Source organism: Dermacentor variabilis, chromosome 3 (genome assembly GCF_050947875.1).
Source record: "Dermacentor variabilis isolate Ectoservices chromosome 3, ASM5094787v1, whole genome shotgun sequence".
Lineage (NCBI taxonomy): Eukaryota > Metazoa > Arthropoda > Arachnida > Ixodida > Ixodidae > Dermacentor > Dermacentor variabilis.
The window spans coordinates 16,843,302-16,866,941 of record NC_134570.1 but is presented as its reverse complement, the minus strand read 5'-3'; the positions used below and the strand labels follow the sequence as shown (position 1 = coordinate 16,866,941).

Genomic DNA, 23,640 nt, shown 5'->3' with positions numbered 1-23,640 from the left:
TCTGCACTGTGCCATCCTCCAAAACACGAATGGACTGCCCCAACAGCACTGACAACACTCAGGGTGTCTACCAACCGGGAAAACCGGGAAAACCGGGAATTCTCAGGGAATTTGAACAGTCTGGAAAAACTCAGGGAAAACTCAGGGAATTTGTGCTTCTATCAGGGAAAATTAGCTGTAATTTTATTGAAAGGGAACGAAAGTCATGTTAATGCTTGCTCGAGTAACAGAGGAATCGCAACGAATCATTGACGCCGTGTCATCGGCACGGTGTATTGCCAGAGTAGTTAACGACCGATTTTCCAGACGCCCGATTTTTCGGACATGCCCGATAATTTGCACGGCTTTGCGGCACCACCACGTACTCCATATGCTCAATGTATATTGCCCTGACTGCAGGTCTGAAATGGCATTAATCAAAGCCGCCACCGCCGCTATTTTGATTATGTCGCCGCCTCGAACCGGCACTCTCGCACGCAGATACGCTGGCAGCCGTAACCACCACCCCGGCAACGTTACGCCTAACTGCTTCTGTGTTCGCTATTAAGCTTCTTGCCGTGCATTGCTGTGTTTTTCATTGAAAGAATTCGCCGCTATCACCAATGACACCGACTCCGCCTTTGTAATCCTCGCGATTGGCTTTGAAGCTCGCAGAGCACAGCGCGTTGTGTAATGTCAGTCTCCAAAAGTTAGCTTCGCCTCAGTACATTAATGTTAGGCGGTGAAACATAACAAGCGTGGGAAGGGGCAATTGTCACGGGACACAGTATGTATTCCTTAATTATACGCACGTGCACCCCCATCTCCTGTCACAGTACGAGCACCGATGTGCCTAGTAAGTGTACTGGCAGGCCTTAAGAGCTTTTTCGGGCGATTCAAAGACGGCCTTACAATGCCTTCTGTCATCTCTTCGTCGTGTGGGAAGGGGCAATTGTCGCGGGACACAGTATGTATTCCTTAATTATACACACGTGCACCCCCATCTCCTGTCACAGTACGAGCACCGATATGCCTGGTAAGTATAGTGGCAGGCCTTAAGAGCTTTTTCGGGCGATTCAAAGGCAACCTTACAATGTCTGCTGTCATCTCTTCGTCGCGGGTCATTTGAACAACTTGTGTCGGAGATACGAGAAATGCACCATCACATGATCATGAAAGGACACGACGTCGTGTTTCAGTGGCTGCCTGGTCATTGTGGTATCTCCGGCAACGACCTCGCTGACGAAGCTGCTAGGAAAGCACACGAAGGAGCAACCCTTGTTTCTATACCTTTAAAGCGGACCGATGCAGCCCAACACTTAGGCAAGCTAGTGCACTCTTGCACATTGGAGAAGTGGCACACACCTGAACTCACTCAACATCAATTGCGTTCCCTCGATCCCTTTATGCAACTGCGGCTGTTACCAGGTCTTCCGCGAAATGAGGAAACAGTGTTGTGCCGCTTACATTTGGGCGTCGCATTCACCAATGCAGGTGCATTTTTGATTGGAATGGCTGGTAGCGCCGAGTGCAATGCCTGTGGTGTCGAGGAAACCATAGAACACCTACTGTGGTACTGCCCATCTTTTGAAGATGAAAGGCAAGACCTCTGCACAGCTCTCAATCAGCTAGATGGAAAGCCGTTCACCTTGAACAAGATCTCGGGACCATGGCCTCGCATATCGCAGCTACAAAAGGCCACAAAAGCGCTGCTGCGATATTTGAAAGATACCGGATTGAGTCAGCGTCTGTGATCCGGACTGAGTGACCGACTGATATCCCCAGTGGACTTTCTCTTTTAATCTTTCCGTCCCCCTTTCCCCAGTGTAGGGTAGCCAACCGGGCTCAGTCCTGGTTAACCTCCCTACCTTTCATTTATCATTTTCTCTCTCTCTCTCTCTCTCTTTTCGGGCGTGCCTGTGGCAATTTTAGCCTTTAACGGCAGTTAAAGAGAGGCATTCATTATTTTTGGACTGCCCGATTTTCGTATGTTTTTGCGGCCCCTAGGGAATCCGAAAAATCAGACGTTGACTGTACAACTGACCAAGAGGATGCTTCAGATGATCCATGTGGTGAAAGCGTGGTAGAAGGAGGATGAGAACAGAAAGGACTGACGCACTGAGGAATTAACGGGAAAGGAAGGGTGCCACTGCCTTTTTGAAGGAGCTTGAGCTAAAAAAAACTAAGTGTTGGCTGACGCTGAGATACAGGTGTCCCTCATCCAAACCAAAATAAACTGTTTTAAGCAGTGAAACCCAACACTGAGATGTTGTGTACGGGCTGAGAGTATGTCAAGACAGTTGAGGTTGACTTCCCAGCTGCTGAGAGAGAACCTTAGTTGTGACAAAGTTCAGGGCCTCATACAGATGAGCTTGCTATCAGTTGAAAGAAATAGCTCATATTAAAAAATATTTACTTATGTATGCATCTCCTTTTCATTCGTATTTGAATGTGTTCGACTCAATTTGGAATGGGCTTTACCATTTCTTTCGCTGTGCATTTTACTAACACCTTCCTTCTGTTTTCTTTTTAAATAAAATAGATATTAATCCTTACTATTCAAACTGGATTAAGTAATTTTTTTTTTTGTTTCAGTATGCTTACTAGAGAGTGACAGCATCGGGCAACGTGGTGTCAGCCCGTCTTGACATAAAACAAAGTTCTGGCTCATTCAGGGAATTTTGCAAAGGTGCTCAGGGAAAACCTGGAAAACTCAGGGAATTTGGAAATGTCAACTTGGTAGACACCCTGACACTGCCGGTGCTGCTCCCAGGTTGTTGGGAGCTGGTTCCTTATTCTATGGCTTGCTTGCTGGGCCCTCATTCTGCACAATTATGCTAATGGATTAAGTCACTTGTGCTTGTCTTTGTCTGTTGCGTCAAAGTCCTTCCTGGCCACGTAGTTTATCAGCCTCGTTCGACTCGCCGCTGAAACGGAACATGGCTGATTCTGCCGCTGATCATTGGCAATGCACGACGTTGCCGGTGAAAAGAAAGCGCACTGCTATAGAGTTGTGAACGAAGTGTAAACGATGAGGCGATCGTCGTGAACGTGCTTGCATCAGATAGTGACAGTGACGGCCCCAATGGCAGCGCTGACGCATAGGGCAGGCTGCCTCAACGTCCTCGCGGGAGGCCCTGTAGGTAATTCATTTTCGTTATCGAATGCGCCCTCGGGTATGCTCTTTCTCTCTCTCTCTCTCTCTCTTTTTTTCTGGTCAAGCGATATGGGGGGGGTCGACTTACATTTGAGTCGACTTACAATCGTGTAAATATGGTACAGTGCTCAGCAACTGAAATGCTATACTTGAAGCGCATGGTAACTGGCGCTTTTTGCACTGACTGTTAGTGCTGGGGATACCGAGCTGATGCCTTGTGGCATACAGTGAAAGCAAGAACGTTTTTGATGCGTGGTCCCATGGCGCTCACCTGTGGCTTGGGGGAAAAAAAAAAGAAGGAAAAAAAAAAAAAACTGCCGGCAGCCGCACACTTCAAGTATCGCATTTCAATCGCTGAGCACTGTTTGTAGATGTCCAATGCTGCCTTGCCATGGTCTTGTTAATCTAAAATTAATAAAGGAGCCGTTCATAGGCAGAAAGCTTTGTGTCCCATGTGAATTGCCTATCTTCGCTTCCGTAGGTGTAACGGTTCTGGAGCTTGGGCAAAGAAGGCGAACACCCCGATTTGTAGTTGTCATTTTGCTGTCTTATCAGTGTGTCAGTCTTCCTTTTAAGGCATTTTTTTCCTTCCTCGCCCAGCTCGTGTACAATGTAATGAAAAAAAATGGACGTAATTGCAAAGTGAAATGGACACTGTTTATTGATTGTACAAGCAATATATCATGTATGATACTGCAGCAAAAAATGCGAGCAAACATGAAATGGACACTACTTATTGGTGTGCACAAGTAACACTTCACTTTTGCTAGCTCACGACTTCTCCGATTGACGAATAAAGGAAGGTTAATTGGCGCCTTCTTGTAAAGATGGCTCAACGATGTGACCATACTGTGAGTTTTCCCATTTGTGGAGATCCAGGTTTCGTTTAATGAAGTTGAAATCCTCGTCTTGATAAGCTAGGTGATTTGTCCGGAGGTGGCAGGCTAGCTTAATTAGCACTGCCGGAGAGTTTTGTGCAAGCACTTTGCCACATCAAACACATTGCGGCTTGCTGTCAATTTCCACAAATCCAAACTCCAGGAAACTATCTTGGTACCTTCTTAGTGTATTTACACGATTGTAAGTTGACTCGAATGTAAGTCGACTCCCCTATATCGCGTGACGGGGGGAAAAAGAAAGGAGAGCATATCCGAGGGCGCATTCAATAACAAAAATTTGTTAGTAGCTGACATGGTCAGTCTTCACTCATCTTCACTAATGCTCAAAAATAATGTACAGCGCGAAGGACAAGGACAGCGATAGACGACATACACAGCGCTGACATGAATTACCAACTACAGACATGAATTACCAACTAGCCCAAGCAACCACCCTAGTTCACTAATGCTGCCATCGTCATTGCTGCTACGGTCCCACAGCACGTCGTCATCCCATGAAATTTCACATTTGGCAAACGACCGCACCACAATATCTTGTGGAACAGCAGCCCATGCCGAATGCACCCAACCACACGCAGCCGTCCGGGAGGCTCTTTTGACAGGTCCGGTTGGCATAATTTCGCGGTCTTCTGCCGCCAGCCACTTGTTGTACTCACGGCGGAGCGGGTCCTTAACGGGCTTGTTTCATGACCATGTCGCACTTCACTGGCAGGGACTGATCGCGCATTTCAGCGACGTACGGCGCAAGCTTAGCCTACAGCTCCGGAAAGCGTCCAGACTTCGGCACGTGGGAAATTCCTCACTTGCCGTCACAGGTGAAAATTTCGCTTCGCTGCAGTGCCGAATGATTAGTGGGCCTGGAGCACTCATGACTACTGAGGAAGCATAGAAGTAGCACGTAGCCGGCAGTCAAGTGGACTGCGTCAAACCAATGCCTTTCGTCAAACTATAGAGAAGGCTAAGCGCAACAGGCAAAGAAAAACCCGTGAGCGGCGTCTGCTCTTCCATGAACTACCGATGCTCCCCACAAGCGCCGCCGTTCTGAGGGTGCTGCCATGAATGGAACAGGGGCGCTTCCATCAACTATTGACACTCCCTCATGAGTGTTGTGTGCACTGTAAAGCTCTCAAAAATGTTCGAAAACCCTTCCGAAAAGCGAACAAACACACAGGATAGCGAAAAGCTACGGGTAGGGCCATAGAGCAAACATAAAATTGTAACTACGTTGTAGCTCCCATTGGTCTCGCTTTCTTGGTGGTGCCATGTTTTGGTTTCGATTGTAAGTCGACTCCCCCACTTCAGATTTTCAAATAAAAAAAAGGGGCCGACTTACAATCGCGTAAATACGGTAACTTGGACACTGTGATGGCACCCAGCATTAGTGCTAGACATTAGCGTAACAAAATTGTCGACATGGACCATTTCAACACTACTAAGACAAGCTGTCTACAAACCAGGAATTCTCAGGGATATTGAATAGTCTCAGGGAAATACTCAGGGAAACTCGAGGAATTTGTGCATCTATCAGGGAAAATTAGCAGTAATTTAATTGAAAGGGAACGAAAGTCACGCTAATTCTGGCTCGAGTAACAGAGAGAAATCGTAATGAATCGTCTTTGACGCCATGTTGTCGGCTGGAGGAGATGCCAGTGTGCAGCCAACGATCGATTTTTCGGACATGCCCGATAATTCTGACGGCTTCGCAGCACCACAACTTACCCCATAGAGTCAATGTATAAGAACGTTTGAAATTTCGGACTCAAGAACCCTTCGCCGTTTTATTTTCCGGACATTTTGCCTTCATCGCAGATCCGAAACGGCATTAATCAAAGCTACCACCGCCGCCATTTTGATTATCTCGCCGCCTCCCGCATACAAATCTACTGGCAGCCGTAGCCACCACTGCAGTAACTCTAGGCCTAGCTGCTTCGACATTTGTTATTAAGCTTGTTGCCGTTTGGTGCCGTGTTTTTCATTGAGAGAATTCGCCGCTGTCAGCAATGGCACTGACTCTGCCTTGTAATCCTCGCGAATGGCTTCAAAGCTTGGAAGGAGGAGGATGGAACTTTATTATTGCAGAAATCGTTACGCGGTTTATTCATGGGGGGTTTCATCTGACAAAGCTTGGAAAGCATGGTGCGTTGCATAATATCGCTTCCCAAAAGTCATTTTCACCTCAATAGAGCAATGTTACGCAGTGAGGCATGCGCACAGTATTGCGGCGAAGCTTAACAAGCGTAGGAAGGGGCAATTGTCATGGGACACAATATGTATTTGTTATACACGCGTACACCCGCCACCTCCTGTCACAGTAAGAGCACCAATATGCCTAATAAGTGTACTGGCAGGCCTTCAGACATTTTTCAGATGTGCCTGAGGCAATTTGAGCCCCTAAGGGCACTCAAAGACTCATGTTTTTTTGTTTTTTTTTTCTTTGATGCTTTTGCGGCCCCTAGGGAGTCCAAAAAATTTGGTGTAGACTGTACAACTGACCAAGAGGATGCTTCAAATGGTCCAAGGGGCGAATGCGCGACAGAAGGAGGACGAGAACAGAAAGGACTGATGCATTTACAAATGAACAGGAAAGGAAACGTGCCGCCACTTTGAAGGAGCTTGAACTCAAAAAACAAAGTGTTGGCTCATGCTGGGATGCAGGTGTCCCTTAGCCAAACCAAAATAATATTTTTGAGGCAGTGAAGCGCAACACTGAGGTGTTGTGTGCAGGACAGTTGAGGTTGACTTTCCAGCTGCTGAGAGAGAATCTCACTTGTGACAAAATCTGGGCCTCGTACCAATGAGCTTGCTATCAGTTGATAGAAATAGCTCATATTTGGAAATATTTGCTTCTGTATGCATCTTTTTTATGTGTATTTGAAAATGTTCGACTCAGTGTGCAATGGGTCTTACCATTCTTCTTTAAAGATATTGTATTCGCTGTGAATTTCACCAACCCCTTTCTTCTGTTTTCTTTTTGAGTAGTATACGCACTACGCCTTACTATTCAAACTGGATTAAGTCGTTAAAAAAAAAATAGCGTGCTTACTACAGAGTGACAGTATCGGGTGCCATGGTGTCAACCCGTCTGGTCATAAAACAAGGTTCTGTGTCACTCGGAGAAAACCTCGAAAACTCTGGGAATTTAGAAATGTCAATTTGGTAGACACCCTGCAAGAGGAATGGCTCTCGGTATATACTGAGTGCCGTATGGCTGGTTAATATAGTGTTGTAGTAGCAGCAGCAGCAATGATTATAGTGACTTTCACCTGCGTGGTTCTGAAAAAATTGCAATGTGCTGCACAATCTGCTCTTCAATTCGACGCGAGCGCAATTCGTGGCAAGGGCTTCGTTGACCCCAAACCCCAGGGATGCTTTCGCGGACCCCCATTTCAGAACCACTGTGCTAAATGACGGCATTGCCCTTTACCTGAAGGTGCATTCTTTGACTCACCTTTACACCTTAGCTGTCAGCTGGAAAGCAACCTCTGTAGTACTCAAGAAATGACTGTGCTTGCATTTGGCTCTTTTTAATTCAACACATGGGGTTGCTGTCTTTAATAACTATCCGTCTTCTCTGGTTATGTGTGTATTCTTCTCGTTTCTTGCTAGACTTGTAATTATTTCCCAGTAAAAATGACTTCTTGTCTTGTGTCGGTCCCATCTACTTGTATTCTTCTATCTAAACTGTTTAGTGCTAGGGGTGTGTGAATAGTTGAAACTTTCGCATAATGAATCAAATTGTCACTATTCATACATATTAATATTTTTAAAATAGTTAACAAATATTGCAGAACATCAACTGTGCACAGCCAGACATAGAATTGGGGTAAACATATCACGTAGTTCATCCCTGGAGGCATAGCATAGCATAGAAAAGTTTCGTAGTGGAAGTATGCCAAGTCGTTCAGGGAGCCAGACTTAATCAGCGATACAGCGATCATTTGTACTCTCCGAAAACTCCTGTGCATGCGAAAATGCTTATTTTTTCCCAATTCTCTGCTTGTGCTTTTATAAAGTAGGCTTCGTAATGCGCAGTGTAATGACAAACTTGCTAATGTTATGAATACTAAGATGTGAACGTCATTCTAGGTTATGAAAACAACTGTTCATTATTTGAAAAGTACTTAACTTGCTTCCGGTACTACAGCAGGATCCCATTTATATGTTCCTTGCTGTGCGTTTCCCAGCTGCTACATCATGTTTCCATGGTCCTGACCTAAATGCTATTGACTCCCATGTACTATGGTCCCCTCTGATACATTGCCATTCTGTAATGTTCCCACATCTTACGTTGTGTTGGAATGTGGTGGTCATATAAATTTAGCAATGCAGCCATCTGGTATGTTGCAGCAAAATAACTGGCATGTTACAGCAAACGTCCAAAGGTTGCTCTAATGACCGAAGTGGCACAAGCCAGGTGCTGTGAAAGCTTATTGGGAGAAAATGTGCACAGAGCAGGAAGTATGCATTGGTTAAAACCTACCAGGAACTGTGCTCACTGTGCGAGATCAGCTTAGCACAGGGCTACACTTGTTTGGGGTCCGCATGGATCTTATACGTGTAACATAATTGTCAGTTCTCCTTAGTCAGCTTCCCCGAAACAGAGCCCTGTGATGCAGTGAATCTTACTCAAAATATTGCAGTGAAGCATATCACAATTAGGGTTATGCTTTCCCGGCTGTTTTGTTTCTGTAGTCCCTTAAGAAACATATCAAGGTGTTCTACTGTATTTACTTCATATTCAATTTGATCTAAAAAATTACTATTCGCTCTCCTCTAGTTAATGCCATTAATGTGCTCCACTATGTCTGTCCCATAGCAGGGAGAGAGGGAGGCATTTCTACGTTAGCCATGCTTGGAGGTTCATTGAGTAAACACACAAGAAATATGGAAATGACTTTTATTTAGCACTGTGGTATAGTATTTAGCCAAAAGGATCACCTTGCAGTGGCACATGCTGCTTGAGACCACATTGCAAATGTACACACATCTTTATGCAGAGCGAGAGCTGAGCCCACCAAGGTCACCAACCAGTGACCCGGAAAGTGACGAGCCGGAAGGTATGCGAGGCCTTCCACGAGTAGTGATCTTGACACCAAAGCGAGTCTACCCGTCAATTTCGCCTCCCTCTTTGAGGGCAGAGGCCCAGGAAGTGCCGAGCCAAGAGCCAAAGCCAGAGCCTGAATGCAAACCCCCAGAGCAAAAGAAAGAGGCCAGCGACAGCACCCAGGAAAACGATGCCACAGCGGGTAGCCACAAACGGCGACTGCCCTTGGATAACCTTGAGACTGAGGAAGTAGCACAAAAGCGGCCCCACAACGACAGTGAAAGTGAAGCAACAGATGAAGCTGCTGATAATACCATAGTGCGTGCACGCAAAACAAGACTATGATTTTAGTAGCAACATGTACTTCAAGCCAGTCCTTTTTTTTCTGTGTGTGTGCATATACAATCACGTGTTTGTGTGTGCACGGGAAGTGCCTCTCTCATGGCCACTTTGTGTGTGCCCAGCAATTCGTCCACCTGCTAGCACACCTGTGCAGTGGCTAGCAATGTGTCACACCTGACATTTATGTCGTGGCACAAACTGTTGACCTCGGAACTCTTTTCAAGTCTTCACATCAGTATTTATAGCCATTTTCATGACGCTAGTGTGTCTGCAGGAAGAAAAACTGAAAAATCTGGTTAGCACTTCTTTGAGAAGATGCAAGGCTGAGCCATGTCACACTGAAGTTACGTTGTGGCTGGTCAGCACATTTTATATTGCAGTGCAGGGACACAAGCCAAGTTTCACTGCCAAGAACCTCTCGTTGGTTGGCTGGTGCGAGGAGCAGCAGTGATAGTAGTGACATTTGATGCACCCTTGTATGTGTTTATGTAGACCCCCCCACCTCTGTGTTGCAAATATTGATTTGCAATAGAGACCAGTGAGTCAGCCGATTTTCCAACACCATAATTGTGTTTGTGCATTGCAGAATACAGTAAAAGCTCGTTAATTCAAATTCCGCGGGGATGCTACGAAAATTCAGATTATATAAAATTCGAACTAATGAAAGTCTGAGAAAGAATCGCTCGGTTACGGCACGTATATGGTCTGACATAGCATGAGCGCGTGCACACATGCTACTCTATAGTTCGAAGCACTGGCGCAGCCAAAGTAACTGGACGCGGTCTGACATGCCCGACGTCGAGATGGCCCTTGCTCCATCTGCGCGTTCATTGCGCCGACCCACAGTGCATGGGTCGGCGCAATGAACGCGCAGATGGAGGTGCATGGTGCGGAGAAAAAGAAGGTGCCCGTGTCACTTCGCCGACGGTCGAAGACAACTGTTCAAAATGGTGCACGGGTTGGGAATCGCTCTGCGCATGCTCTGAAGAGAGCAGCCGACGGCACGCACATCCAAGTCTAGAGGGGACGACATTTTCGCTGGCGAAGTGCAAGTGGCGTGGCGCGACTGGCTGCAAGCGACGCACACTGAAAACGTCAGACTATTAAGCATGCCTTTGCGGCGCCAACGCTCGGTGCAGGAACAAGAGCTGCGCTCTAAAATGCACTCGCGAAATGCACTAAAACCTGCTGCAACGTTGGTCTCCGTTGTACTTTCGTAGCTGCACCATCCAAAAATGTATCCCAGTGATGCTTTCCTATGAGTAATAGCCACGAATCTCAAAGGATGTGCTTTTTGGTACTGCGAGCGCCGATAAACGTCACGGACGCTATGTTTTAAATGACCTGGTACTGCTTCTCGGCAGAACACCTCATAAAGAAAGAGCATAGCTTCCATGATGTAACATGAAAAAAAAAAAAGAAATAAAAATAAAAACATGCAGCACCGCATCCGCGTTTTTATCTTGACGATCTTAAGAGAGGGAGAGAACCAACCTGCAACAGAGCCGTTGGCCATGTCTGGCCAGGCGTGAACGCGTCTCTCTCCAGTCGGGCCTAAATGAAAGGCCGCAGATGGAAAGAGCGAAGCTGCGTGGCCGGCGCAGCGTCGACAATGTGCTCCCGTGCACTACCACTCTCCCCACCCACAATGGCGCAGAGTTCAAATTATCGGTGACGGTGCAGATTTCAGTGTGAATTAGCGAGATGCATTAAGTGTTGCGTTCAATGCATTGTTGGATGGGGCGGCTACTTCGAATTATCCGAAATTTCAAATTAACAAGCTTTTACTGTAGTACATATAGTGACTCTTGACGTGCACGTGGTGGCACTTGTTCCTAAAATTTGGGACACAAATTGTCCCCGTGGACAATACAGTGTTTCGCTGAGGCATTTTGTGGCACCTACTTTGACCACTGCCCTTTTGGAAGTCACTGTATCCTTGTGTATTGTGTATATGTTGAATTCATGTGTGCTGTGCACGCATACCATTTTTATCCTGCACCGTTTCAGCATTTTTATCATTGAATATTTCAGTGACAGGGACATTGCAATCTTCTGTTCAGCTTGCTTATGACATCGGGAGTAGAAAATGCATGAAGCGGTGCACATGTACATGTGTTGCCCGTTTTTAATGGTGACGTACGGCAACTCGTCTATGTTCCATCTTTTTTGTACATTTACAGGTTTACAATTCCCCAGTTTATTTCAACTGTGTCTCATCCTATTAAATGAGTTTAGAAGGGATCACTGCCATTAACAGTAGCGCATTTGGATGAAGCAAAGTTGTCCAACTTGTCCAGTTTTATCCTGTGCACCTGCTGCCCACATCATGTGAATAAGGGTGCCACATGCTCTTTTGTAAGATAGGTTTCCTGCCTCATTTTAATTTTTTTACCTTCATATGTATTACGGGGTATTTATGTGTTTTGCGCGGGAACCCAGCTCTTGTCCACAAGCATGGCAGTGCAGTCTCTTTAGTGCGGCATATTTATTTCAAGGCATTGTATGCTATGGCAATGTCACTCAGGGTGTTCACAATGATTTTGTCTTCCCAGTTAATGTAGCTCTCAGGGCATTTTTGATTAGCACATTATTGCCTCGAGTGACTGGAGAAATGTTAATTTTATCAGTTTGACCTTGGCAAAGCACTCAAAACTGGTTCAACTTATACAAAGTTAGACTTAAAGGATACATAAAATAAAGAGCTTTATATACTGGAACCGATTATGTCTCTACCCATTCTTGCTATGGGATGCTTTACAAGTGTGTTAAGGTCTATATACACTGCGGATGATTTATGGATTTTATTGGTGCAAGGGCTAGATATGACCACAGAGTGCCAAGTAGGATGTGTACACTGGAACCCATTCAAAATTTGTCTGCAAGACTGTTTTGCCAGGCGAAGTGCATTTCACACTTCTGTTGCTGTAATGGAAGTGTTGCCTCTGGTGTTGCAAAGGTGAAATTTGCACCGCCTAATTGATCAGTGGCTAACACACTTCTACTCAGCATCATGCCCATGTAGTAGTGCACTTTATATGTCAACATGGCCTAGAGATGGTTCAAGCGGGGAACGATCAAGCCAGGCCTTCCACACCTGCTGCCAAACAGCAGTGCGAAAATGCACTCCATGGAATATTTTGTGACTGTCAGTTGCTTGGCAATTCTTTTATGCTTGTTTGAGCATGAACAGCAGGCTGGTGTAACCACTACTGCTAGTGCTCCAGCTGCTGTTGATTTGATCTGGTTGGGATTCAATAATCCTTATTTTAGAGTTACACACATTGTTCAGTGAGTATACACACTTTTCAGAACTCCAAAGTCTAATAAATGAGTCAACTGATGATTTTGCTTGTGAGAAACAACAGCATGTGGGAACCTGTCCTTGAGATATCTGGCATAAACTTATAAAAGCTACATAGGTGTATTTGTTATCAAGTGACCGAGCCCTCGCCCATGTTCACTAGGTTTCTAAGGTGTCAATGATAGGGTATTATATTTAAAATTAAGGCTGGGTATTACATACCTATTTAATTTTATGTGTCAAACTAGGACGACTATGTGTGCTTTGCAGGGCCTCAAGAAAAGCTGAAAAAACATACTTAAAGGGCGCTTCGGTAATGTAACATTTGGGAAGGTTTCATCATCGTCAGCCCATTTTATGTCCATTGCAGGCCTCTCCCTGCGATCTCCAATTACCCCTGTCCTGCGCCAACTGATTCCAACCCCGCGAATGTCCTAATTTTATCACCCCACCTAGTCTTCTGCCGTCCTCGACTGCACTTCCCTTCTCTCGGTACCCACTCGGTAACCCTAATGGTCCAACGGTTATCTAATTTGCTCATTACATGACCTGTCGAGCTCCATTTCTTTCTCTTAATGTCAATTGGAATATTGGCTGTACCTGTTTTCTCTCTAACATCACAGAAATATGCCTCAGCTGCAAAGGATTCCATAGTGGAGTGCTCCGAATTAATTTGGTCGCCTTTCCATACCAGCTTTTCTCAATATTTTTAACCACCAATTTGTTGTGGACAGCTTTCATTAGTGCACTATCAGTAGTTCATTTCTTATTTTCTATTGTCTTTTACTCTCAGTATACTTATTGTTAGATAGGCAAGGCCACAGAAACTGTCTACAGTCGAACCCGCTTATAACAGTATTCAAGTGCCAAGAAAATACCAATGTTATTACCAATAATTGTTATAATGTGTTGCACAAAAAAAGCAAGGGGGACAAACATCCAAACATATCAATTAGACAGAAAAGCGTACAGTTCAACCCACTAACAGCATTACTGGCTTTAATAATGCTCAGATATAACAATGAGGAACTGCTGCATTATTGGCTATAATAATTATATCTGGCTGCTGTGTGTCTGCACTGAAAAGGAAAGAAACACGTAATCCAGGAAAAAAAATATCTCCAACGCCGCATCTGCCATTGTGCCACGCACCAGGCACATAATGCCTTCGTTGCCCCTCTCCCTTCTGACATTGGTGAGAGGAAAGGGTGAGGGGCACACAAGGTGGGCACCGCTATGCAAAGAAAACGTGCTTTGCAACATGAGCAGTACTAAGGTGAGTGTGGCCAAGTGGCTTGCATGTAAATGTGCAAGCATTTCTATGCCTACCCAACAAGGAAACCAGTCCGCCAGTCACGTAAGACAATCTCTTTCAAGATGGGGCCTGCAGCAGCGAGTGAATTCACCTTCGTGCTGCCTCTTGCTTCCACGCGAACTAAGCAGCGAGAACACAGCGCACACGAAGCTCTCGGTGCACTGTGTCCTCGTTGTGCCTCGCTTTCAAGATAGGGCCTACGCATCTCGCTTCAACGCAAACTAAGCGGCAAGAACAGAGGATTGCGCAGTGGTGCCATATGCAGCCGCCGTTGCCGGAATGCACTTGATAATGGTTCGACGTGGATGGACAAGGCGCTAAAGCGCGATAATGGTTTATAATTATTGGAACGTCATCAGTGCACCTGGCACTGCCACCAGCAGAATCGACTTTGCGCTGCCATCTGCGGCAGTTCTTGTCACCACAGCACTGTCGATTATACTGGTTGGATCAAGTTTAAAGGGGCCCTGAACCACCCTTCGGGCTTGGTGAAATAACGTAGTCTGCAGGTAGCATATGCTGCTGTGAACATCTTAGCCGAGTTCTGCTGTCGTTAGCGGCACGAGGAACAGCTCGCAAGTGGATTGCAAAGTCTCCTTTCTCTCAAACGCTCTCTTTTCAACAAAAGGCCCCGTCCTTACTATCTTGTGGACGCTTTATTTCGTCATTCCCTTAAACGGTTGCTATTGGTCGATAGCTGACATCAAGCTGCGGTCGGCTACATGGCGTAGATATCGCGGGGTGCTGCCACGAGTCCTCTGACTAAGCGCACTGCGGCTCACTGAGTACAACTGTGTCTGGCTTACGTTCAGCACGTCGTAAGCACCAAAGGCGTAAGTTGTGGCGTCTACGTTAATGTCCAGAATGAAATTTTAACTGCGTGCCATGGTGACATTTAGAAGGCGGAATGTTGTGGACGCGCCTCACTATGCCATAGCCTTCGCAGTGCAAGGCATTGAGCAAAACTGAGACAGTGTTTGATTGCCAATAACTCTGCTTCTGCTGAATGCATTGAAGTACTTTTTGCAGCAAAGTATTTTCGAAATAGCCTGTTTTCACTTCAAATGCCTTTCTCCACTTTGATAAAAAGTGGTTCAGAGCGTAAGTTGTGGCGTCTACGTTAATGTCCAGAATGAAATTTGAACTGCGTGCCATGGTGACATTTAGAAGGCGGAATGTTGTGGACGCGCCCCACTATGCCATAGCCTTCGCAGTGCAAGGCATTGAGCACAACTGAGACAGTGTTTGATTGCCAATAACTCTGCTTCTGCTGAATGCATTGAAGTACTTTTTGCAGCAAAGTATTTCCGAAATAGTCTGTTTTCACTTCAAATGCCTTTCTCCACTTTGATAAAAAGTTGTTCAGAGCCCCTAATAACATTACATATTCTTATGACACAAGGCTGCGTGGAGATGAGCAAGTGGCACTAAGCTTATGCATACTTGGACAACTCCCAGAGGAGTTTCTGTGTGAATATTCTTTTTCCTCCAGGATCTTGGTTTTCCTCCCTTTTAGCACACACACCCAGTAGCCAGATCTAATTGTTATAACCAATAATGCTTCATAGGAGCACTGTAGTAAGCAGTTTATTTTACCATAGAACACGTACAAATGTTGATAATGCATTGGCTACTCATTGTTACATCTGATACATTGTTGAAACCAGTATCGTTACGGGTTCGACTGTATATGAACGTTGATATTTCTTCTAACAGAAGTCAAGCATTCAATGCTTTATTCCTCGTGGCAAGGCAAGAAAATCACAGAGGCACCTGCGGCAAAGTGTTTTTGTTGAGCCATGTTCATGTAAGAGAGGATGCAAGGGGCTTTATATCTTCCTTGCAATTGTCAGTACCAAGTTCAAGCTCCTGAAATAACTCACTAGAGTAAACATCTAAATGTTTACTTGAGGTGAACAAATGTCCAAGAGCACCACCATTCCAGCATTGAAAAAGGCGACTGTTTTCATTGCAGCTACCTCCACTTTACGCTGTCATTTTTAAAACTCAGGGGAGCCAGACTACAACCGTGCCCTTAAGCAATCTGTTTTCTGGGAAGCTAGTGTCAGCATTCACACCAAAACAATAAAATGACTGTCTTGTCTGTGGCACTCGATAGACGAAGGGAAATCCCTGGATGTGCGAGACTCATCGTTGGCATGGAAAGGGTTAATGTTCGTGCAAGTGCATCATTTCTTTCCACTTGCATTGGAATGTGCAGGAAAGGGTTCTTCAGTAAAGCCTTGGGTCTGGATAACATTTAACTGGAGTGTTCAGGAAAGAAGAAAAATTTGATTTTTAGAAAAGTGATATTCAAGAATGGGCCTGAGCACTAAAATAGCATTAGCTTGAGAGATGCTTTGCATCGATTGGCTTTGCAACTGACAGTAGTCACTCGGGAGTCTCGATATAGTAGCAGATGATTATGTAGTCTGCAGGCATGAGATACCATGCTTTTAAAATTGTGAGTGTGTAAAGATATTCCAAGATGTGAAACATGTAATCAGAGGTGTTCTCCTGTCTTATTTACAACCTTTCAACTTGGTAAATTATGGCAGGAAGCTGTTGCCTTAAGCCACTTCACGCCAAACTGAGGCTCCAACTGCAAGAGGTGCGATCATGACAGTTTGGAAATTTCAGGCTGCTTAGGTTCTAACCATGTTTAAATCACAGAAACTCATAGGAACTTCCTTGCAGTGTGCCCAAATTTTCATGTGGTGGCTGGGGGGTGGACCTGTGTTTCGACCTTTGAGTCTTGTAGTAGGCAATTTAAGAGATTTGCAGTCAGTTCAGTGATGGAGCGGCTGCACAAACTGTGTCGTCGAGAGCGCCTCGTTTTGCCATCTTGCTCTAAAATGGCACTTTAGTGAAGAGTTTATCAAATGAAGCATAAGAGAGAACTTCATTGATGCTGTCTCGTTAATAAAACAAGCTGAAACCCAAAGCACAACATCATTATCATGGAAGTCAATAGAGCGGCCATACCCATGGATGTAACCGATGCTGTTGGTCCTTCATTCACTGTTCTCATGTTTTTGTTGCATTTCTATCCGGCCATTTCAGTGTAGCACTGTTGTGCGACAGTTCACTGCTTCTTGTGCCAGCATGGCACTGAGCTTACTAAAGAGGATGTTGTATGACAAAGAAGCCTCTGATTAGGTCCGTTTGCACATTCTTTAGTTGTTGGCAGTGCCACATTAGAAATTTCTAATATGCATACCAAACCACTCGCATATAATTTGATAATTAGTGGAGGTCTTCCTTGCAATCCTGCATGATCAGAAGCTTGTGCAATCCTGCACAGCACAGTTATGCAAGAGATTAGAAGTCTTAGCGGCAGCAAACGCACTGGGAGTGTAATGCCTGTTTCAAGTTGAAATGGCAGTAATGGCTTTACAATGCAATTTGAGCACAAGGAAGCCATTCTATTAACAATTAATGAAATTAGTTCGGCAATTATCCGAAATGCCTTATGATGTGCATGAAGCCAGTTTTGCTATATTTGATGGCTATTCCAATTAAAATTGAGATCATATTTGGGGTGCGATCACAATGCAAGTTTCAAACAACGATCTCTGTTTGCGCCCCTGGTATATAGATGCATGTTAACACTGTGCCAAGCCGGCATTTTGCCTATTCCAAAAGGTCAAATGGCTGTTCCATCACTGAGTTCAGCACATCATGCAATCTGACATTCACCAACTGTTTTCATAGAAATCAAAATCCTTGTATTGAGAGCGATGTTTTTAACATGGCAAATGAAAGCTTTGAACTGCCTGCAAATGTGGATATCCCCTTCATGCCATGTTGACAAAAAAAAGCCCTTAGGGTGCATCAGATTTTCAAATCTCTGCTCACTGTAATATGTATTGTGCAAAAAAAAAACACGTTGGCCTAAGTGAAAAATGGGCAACTTGGGAAATTCACATTATTTGATGGAGATCCTAGTTTTGGAGCAGACAGAAAGAGTGAATTATATTTTTGGGCAAGCTGAAGCAAAGGTGTTTACAGCATCTTGCCGGTATGGAGTGACTAAATTCTGTCAACACAACTACAAGTGTGCTGCCAGTGATTGTGCTATAGCTTTATATGTGGTCTCTACATCAGATGCAGACGTTAAAAAATTATGGGGTTTTACGTGCCAAAACCACTTTCTGATTATGAGGCACGCCGTAGTGGAGGACTCTGGAAATTTCGACCACCTGGGGTTCTTTACCGTGCACCTAAATCTAAGCACACGGGTGTTTGCGCATTTCGCCCCTATCGAAATGCGGCCGCCGTGGCCAGGATTCGATCCCGCGACCTCGTGCTCAGCAGCCCAACACCACAGCCACTGAGCAACCATGGCGGGTAGATGCAGACGTTATGTACTTCAATTTGTTCAGCATGAAAGTAGCCTTTCAGTGTGAGCGTCATCTGAATAAACAAACTGATGCAGGTGTGAAAAACTGAATGCATCCTTTACCTCGTGCACGCAGAGTTGGCATGCTGTGCTCGTTTAACACCAAGATGCAGCCAGGAGTGAGTGCTGCCCACCTCTGCGAATGTGTTTACCAAAATTTGCACCTATTTCCTTGCATGAATACTTGCATACTCTGCACCTATTTCCTTTTGCATGAATAGAATGCTGTGTAAAAGTTGCATTATGACTGTGTTAGTACCAAACCTTCCTAGCTGGCGGGTAAGCAGAACACATTTGCACATTTCAGCAACTGTTAAATGTCATCATCATCATCATCATCAGCCTGGTTACGCCCACTGCAGGGCAAAGGCCTCTCCCATACTTCTCCAACTACCCCGGTCGTGTGCTAACTGTGGCCATGTAGTCCCTGCAAACTTCTTAATGTCATCCACCCACCCTAACTTTCTGCCGCCCCCTGCTACGCTTCCCTTCCCTTAGAATCCAGTCCATAACCCTTAATGACCATCGGTTATCTTCCCTCCTCATTACATGTCCTGGTCATGCACATTTCTTTTTCTTGATTTCAACTAAGATGTCATTAACTCACGTTTGTTCCCTCACCCCATCTGCTCTTTTCTTATCCCTTAACGTTACACCCATCATTCTACTTTCCATAGCTCGTTGCGTCATCCTCAATTTAAGCAGAACACTTTTCGTAAGCCTCCAGGTTTCTGCCCCAGATGCGAGTACTAGTAAGACACAGCTGTTACATACTTTTCTCTTGAGGGATAGTGGCAACCTGCTGTTCATGATTTGAGAATGCCTGCCAAACGCACCCCAGCCCATTCTTATTCTTCAGATTATTTCAGCCTCATGATCTGGATCCATGGTCACTACCTGCCCTAAGTAGATGTATTCCCTTACCACTTCCAGTACCTCGCAACCTATCGTAAACTGCTGTTCTCTACCGAGACTGTTAAACATTAGTTTTCTACAGATTAATTTTTAGACCCACCCTTCTGCTTTGCCTCTCCAGATCGGTGAGCATGCATTGCAGTTGGTCCCCTGAGTTACTAAGCAAGGCAATATCATCAGCGAATCGCAAGTTACTAAAGTATTCTCCATTAACTCTTATCCCCGATTCTTCTCAATCCAGGTCTTTGAATACCTCCTGTAAACACGCTGTGAATAGCATTGGAGCGATCGTATCTCCCTGCCTGAATCCTTTCTGTATTGGGATTTTGCTGCTTTCTTTATGGAGGACCACGGTGGCTGTGAAGCCGCTATAGATATCTTTCAGTATTTTTACATATGGCTCGTCTACACCCTGATTCCGTAATGCCTCCATGACTGCTGACGTTTCGACTGTATCAAACGCTTTCTCGTAATCAATGAAAGCTATATGTAACGGTTGGTTATATTCCGCACATTTTTCTATTTCCTGATTGATAGTGTGAATATGGTCTATTGTTGAGTAGCCTTTACGGAATCCTGCCTGGTCCTTTGCTTGACAGAAGTCTAAGGTGTTCCTGATTCTATTTGCGATTACCTTAGTAAATATTTTGTAGGCAATGGACAGTAAGCTGATTGGGCTATAATTTTTCAAACCTTTGGCATCCCTTTCTTATGGATTAGGATTATGTTAGTGTTCTTCCAAGATTTCCGTACGCTCGAGGTCCTGAGGCATTGTGTATACAGGGTGGCCAGTTTTTATAGAACAATGTGCCCATCATCCTTCAACAAATCTGCTGTTACCTGATCCACCCCAGCTGCCTTCCCCTTTGCATAGCTCCCAAGGCGTTCTTTACTTCTTCCGGCGTTACTTGTGGGATTTCAAATTCCTCTAGAGTATTCTCTCTCACATTATCGTCGTCGGTGCTACTGGTAATGTATAAATCTCTCTAGAACTCCACAGCCACTTGAACTATCTCATCCATATTAGTAATCATATTGCCGGCTTTGTCTTTTAATGCATACATCTGATTCTTGCCTATTCCTAGTTTTTTCTTCACTGCTTTTAGGCTTCCTCCGTTCCTGTGAGCATGTTCAATTCTATCCATATTATAGTTCCTTTGTCAGCTGTCTTATGCTTGTTGATTAACTTGGAAAGTTCTTCCTTCTATTCTAGCTGTATGGTTAGAGGCTTTCATACATTGGCGTTTCTTGATCAGATTTTTCGTCTCCTGCGATAGCTTACTGGTATCCTGTCTAACGGAGTTACCACCGACTTCCATTGCACACTCCTTAATGATGCCATAAGACTGTCGTTCATTGCTTCAACACTAAGGTCCTCTTCCCGAGTTAAAGCCAAATACCTGTTCTGTAGCTTGGTCTGGAATTCCTCTAGTTTCCCTCTTGACGCTAACTCATTGATTGGCTTCTTATGTACCAGTTTCTTCTGTTCCCTAGTCAAGTCTAGGCTAATTCGAGTTCTTATCCTATAGTCACTGCAGCGCACCTTGCCGAGCACGTCCACATCTTGTATGATGCCAGGGTTAGCACAGAGTATGAAGTGTATTTCATTTCTAGTCTCGCCGTTCGGGCTCCTCCATGTCCACTTTCGGCTATCCTGCTTGCGGAAGAAGGTATTCGTTATCCGCATATTATTCTGTTCTGCAAACTCTACTAATAACTCTCCCCTGCTATTCCTAGAGCCTATGCCATATTCCCCCACTGACTTGTCTCCAGCCTGCTTCTTGCCTACCCTGGCATTGAAGTCGCCCATCAGTATAGTGTATTTTGTTTTGACTTTACTAATCGCCAATTCCACGTCTTCACAGAAGCTTTCGACTTCCTGGTCATCATGACTGGATGTAGGGGCGTAGACCTGTACGACCTTCAATTTGTACCTCTATTAAGTTTCACAACAAGACCTGCCACCCTCTCGTTAATGCTATAGAATTCCTGTATGTTACCAGCTACATCCTTATTAATCAGGGGGGGGTATTCTGTAAGAGTCCACCTAGTGGACTGTCCATTTCTGCCGCTGCTGATTGGATGCAACTGTATGAGAGAGGAGGAGAGGAGCAGCCCTAGCCAATCAGCGGCGGCCGAAATGGACAGTCCACTAGGTGGACTCTTACAGAATACCACCCCAGGAATCCGACTCCTAGTTCTCGTCCCCCCGCCAAGTCTTGGTAGCACAGGACGTGCCCGCTTTTTAGCACTGTATATGCTTTTGTCCTCCTAACCTCACTGAGCCCTATTATATCCCATTTACTACCCTCTAATTACTCCAATAACATTGCTAGACTCGCCTCACTAGATAACGTTCTAATGTTAAACGTTGCGAGGTTCAGATTCCAATGGCGGCCTGTCCGGAGCCAGGGATTCTTAGCAACCTCTGCTGCATCACAGATCTGACCGCCGCCGTGGTCAGTTGCTTCGCGGCTGCTGGGGACTGAGGGCCGGGGTTTGATTGTTGTATTCACATAGAAGGTTGTGGCCAAGTACTGCACCAGGGTGGCCAATCCTGCTCTGGTAAGAGAGTGCATTACCAGTTCTGGTCACCGGGATCAAGCCGCACTACAGGCCTGTTTATGCAATTAGTGTGAAATGTAGGGAAGTTTAAATAGCGAAATTTTCAAATCAAATAGAATCCAAATATTCAAGAAAAATTATTTTTCAATATCCACTATTTTCTCATTTCTAAATACTGTCGGTGAAATGAAAAGCCTTGTGGAGTTTGTATGGCAAAAATAAGGCTTATGTTATTAAAAAAAACATTTAATTCTGGGGTTGTAATTACGTGCCAAAACTACGGTTTGATTATGTGGCCTGCCATAGTGAGGGACTCTGGCTTAATTTAGACCACCTGGAGTTTTTTAATGGGCATCCAATGCACGGTGCACAAGCGCTTTTGCATTTCACCCCCATAGAAATGTGGTTGCCTAGGTCGGGATTCGAACCCCCTCCTGCCATAGCCACTATGACACCATGGTGGGTCTTGTGTTATTTGATAAATGCTTGCATAATACTGGGCATCCAGTCCACTGAGTATCTTGTAAATGAAAAACTGCTTTAAGTTCCTTATTTAGGGGCTCCTCAACTGTAATTTAATGAGCATAAGTTATCTGCCCACACTTGCTCAGGAAGTGGTGCCTCTATGCAATAACTATGGCTATCCTGTAGCAGAATCATTTGTGACACACTTTAATTGCATCAATCTCTTCTCCTAGAGACTGTTAAGCATTATCCCTTATATCTGAACAGAAACGAATATTCGACAATTTTGAATAGTGACTTCTCGAATCTGAATCGAATGATGTCCTTGCTATTCAATTCATATCTGAAATTTTTACTATTATTTCATTGTTGGTGAGGCCAACAAGCACAGAGAAATATAACAGTACTCCACAAGAAGCAAGCAGATAAATTGTGCGGCAAAGCTGTGAAGCCTACCAGTAAATTTCAAAGCACCTTGGAAACCACAGTAAGTTCTTTTTTTGTTTTTCTTGCATGAAACTTCAGCACCGAGGCTCCTGGTCTTTGATTGAATGCTGGTGTGGTGAGAAGAATGGTCAGCACCAACAGTTCATCATTTGCGTACATGAAGCCAACCTGATTAGTTCATACGGCACATGAAAAGTAGTAGGCAAAAAAAAAAACATTACAATGTTTTCTCTATTGTAATACAGCACTCTTACTTTAAACAATGTGCCATGATGTCATGTTTCTTTCACGCTCACTGCCAACTGTCAATTTTCTGTTTACACCTGCCTGAAGTTCTGCACATTTTCATGTCCTACAAATTTTTTATCTTCCAGGTGTGTAGACAACTTGCCAAATATTATCACTATCTTAAATTTGTAGTGTAAGAACAAAACTACATAAATAAAGAAGACACACAAATGCTTTCTGTCCTAGTGTTACTTTGCCATACTCTTCTGGAATGTTCCACTAACAAGACCAAGTATCCACAAACCATGAATGCTGCTGGAATCTGGCCCAGCACATTACACAAAAATTTCTGAAGATAGGTCCTAAGGAACTCAACGAAACTTTTCTAAACAAATGGTGAGAAACACTGCATACAATTAGGAGTAATTTGAGGAAGCAGCACCTCATTTCACAATCATGTAGCATCTTCTCAACATCCAACCAAAGAAGCATTTCTGAATGTGTTTGGTTTTAATCAACAAATTATTTCTTGGGGACTGATTACAAAAAGCAGTGCTAGATCACTTACTGAATCAACA

At 44.6% G+C, this 23,640-nt stretch overlaps 1 protein-coding gene across 5 annotated transcripts in view; it reads left to right on the top strand.

The window, feature by feature from the left end:
- Nucleotides 1-23,640, top strand: part of Pp2C1 (protein phosphatase 2C) — a 53,120-nt gene that overhangs the window by 19,210 nt on the left and 10,270 nt on the right. For 2 of the 5 annotated variants that reach the window (XM_075684327.1, XM_075684322.1), the window contains exon 6: nt 9,033-12,141. The exons of 1 other annotated variant lie outside the window; for it this stretch is intronic. In XM_075684327.1, the coding sequence (XP_075540442.1) occupies nt 9,033-9,424 (392 nt within the window). In that variant the 3' untranslated portion in view covers nt 9,425-12,141. Of the gene's footprint in view, nt 1-9,032; nt 12,142-18,518; nt 18,562-22,912; nt 23,296-23,640 lie in introns of those variants that run through there. 2 more of the 5 variants (XM_075684324.1, XM_075684326.1) reach the window with 2 other exon arrangements.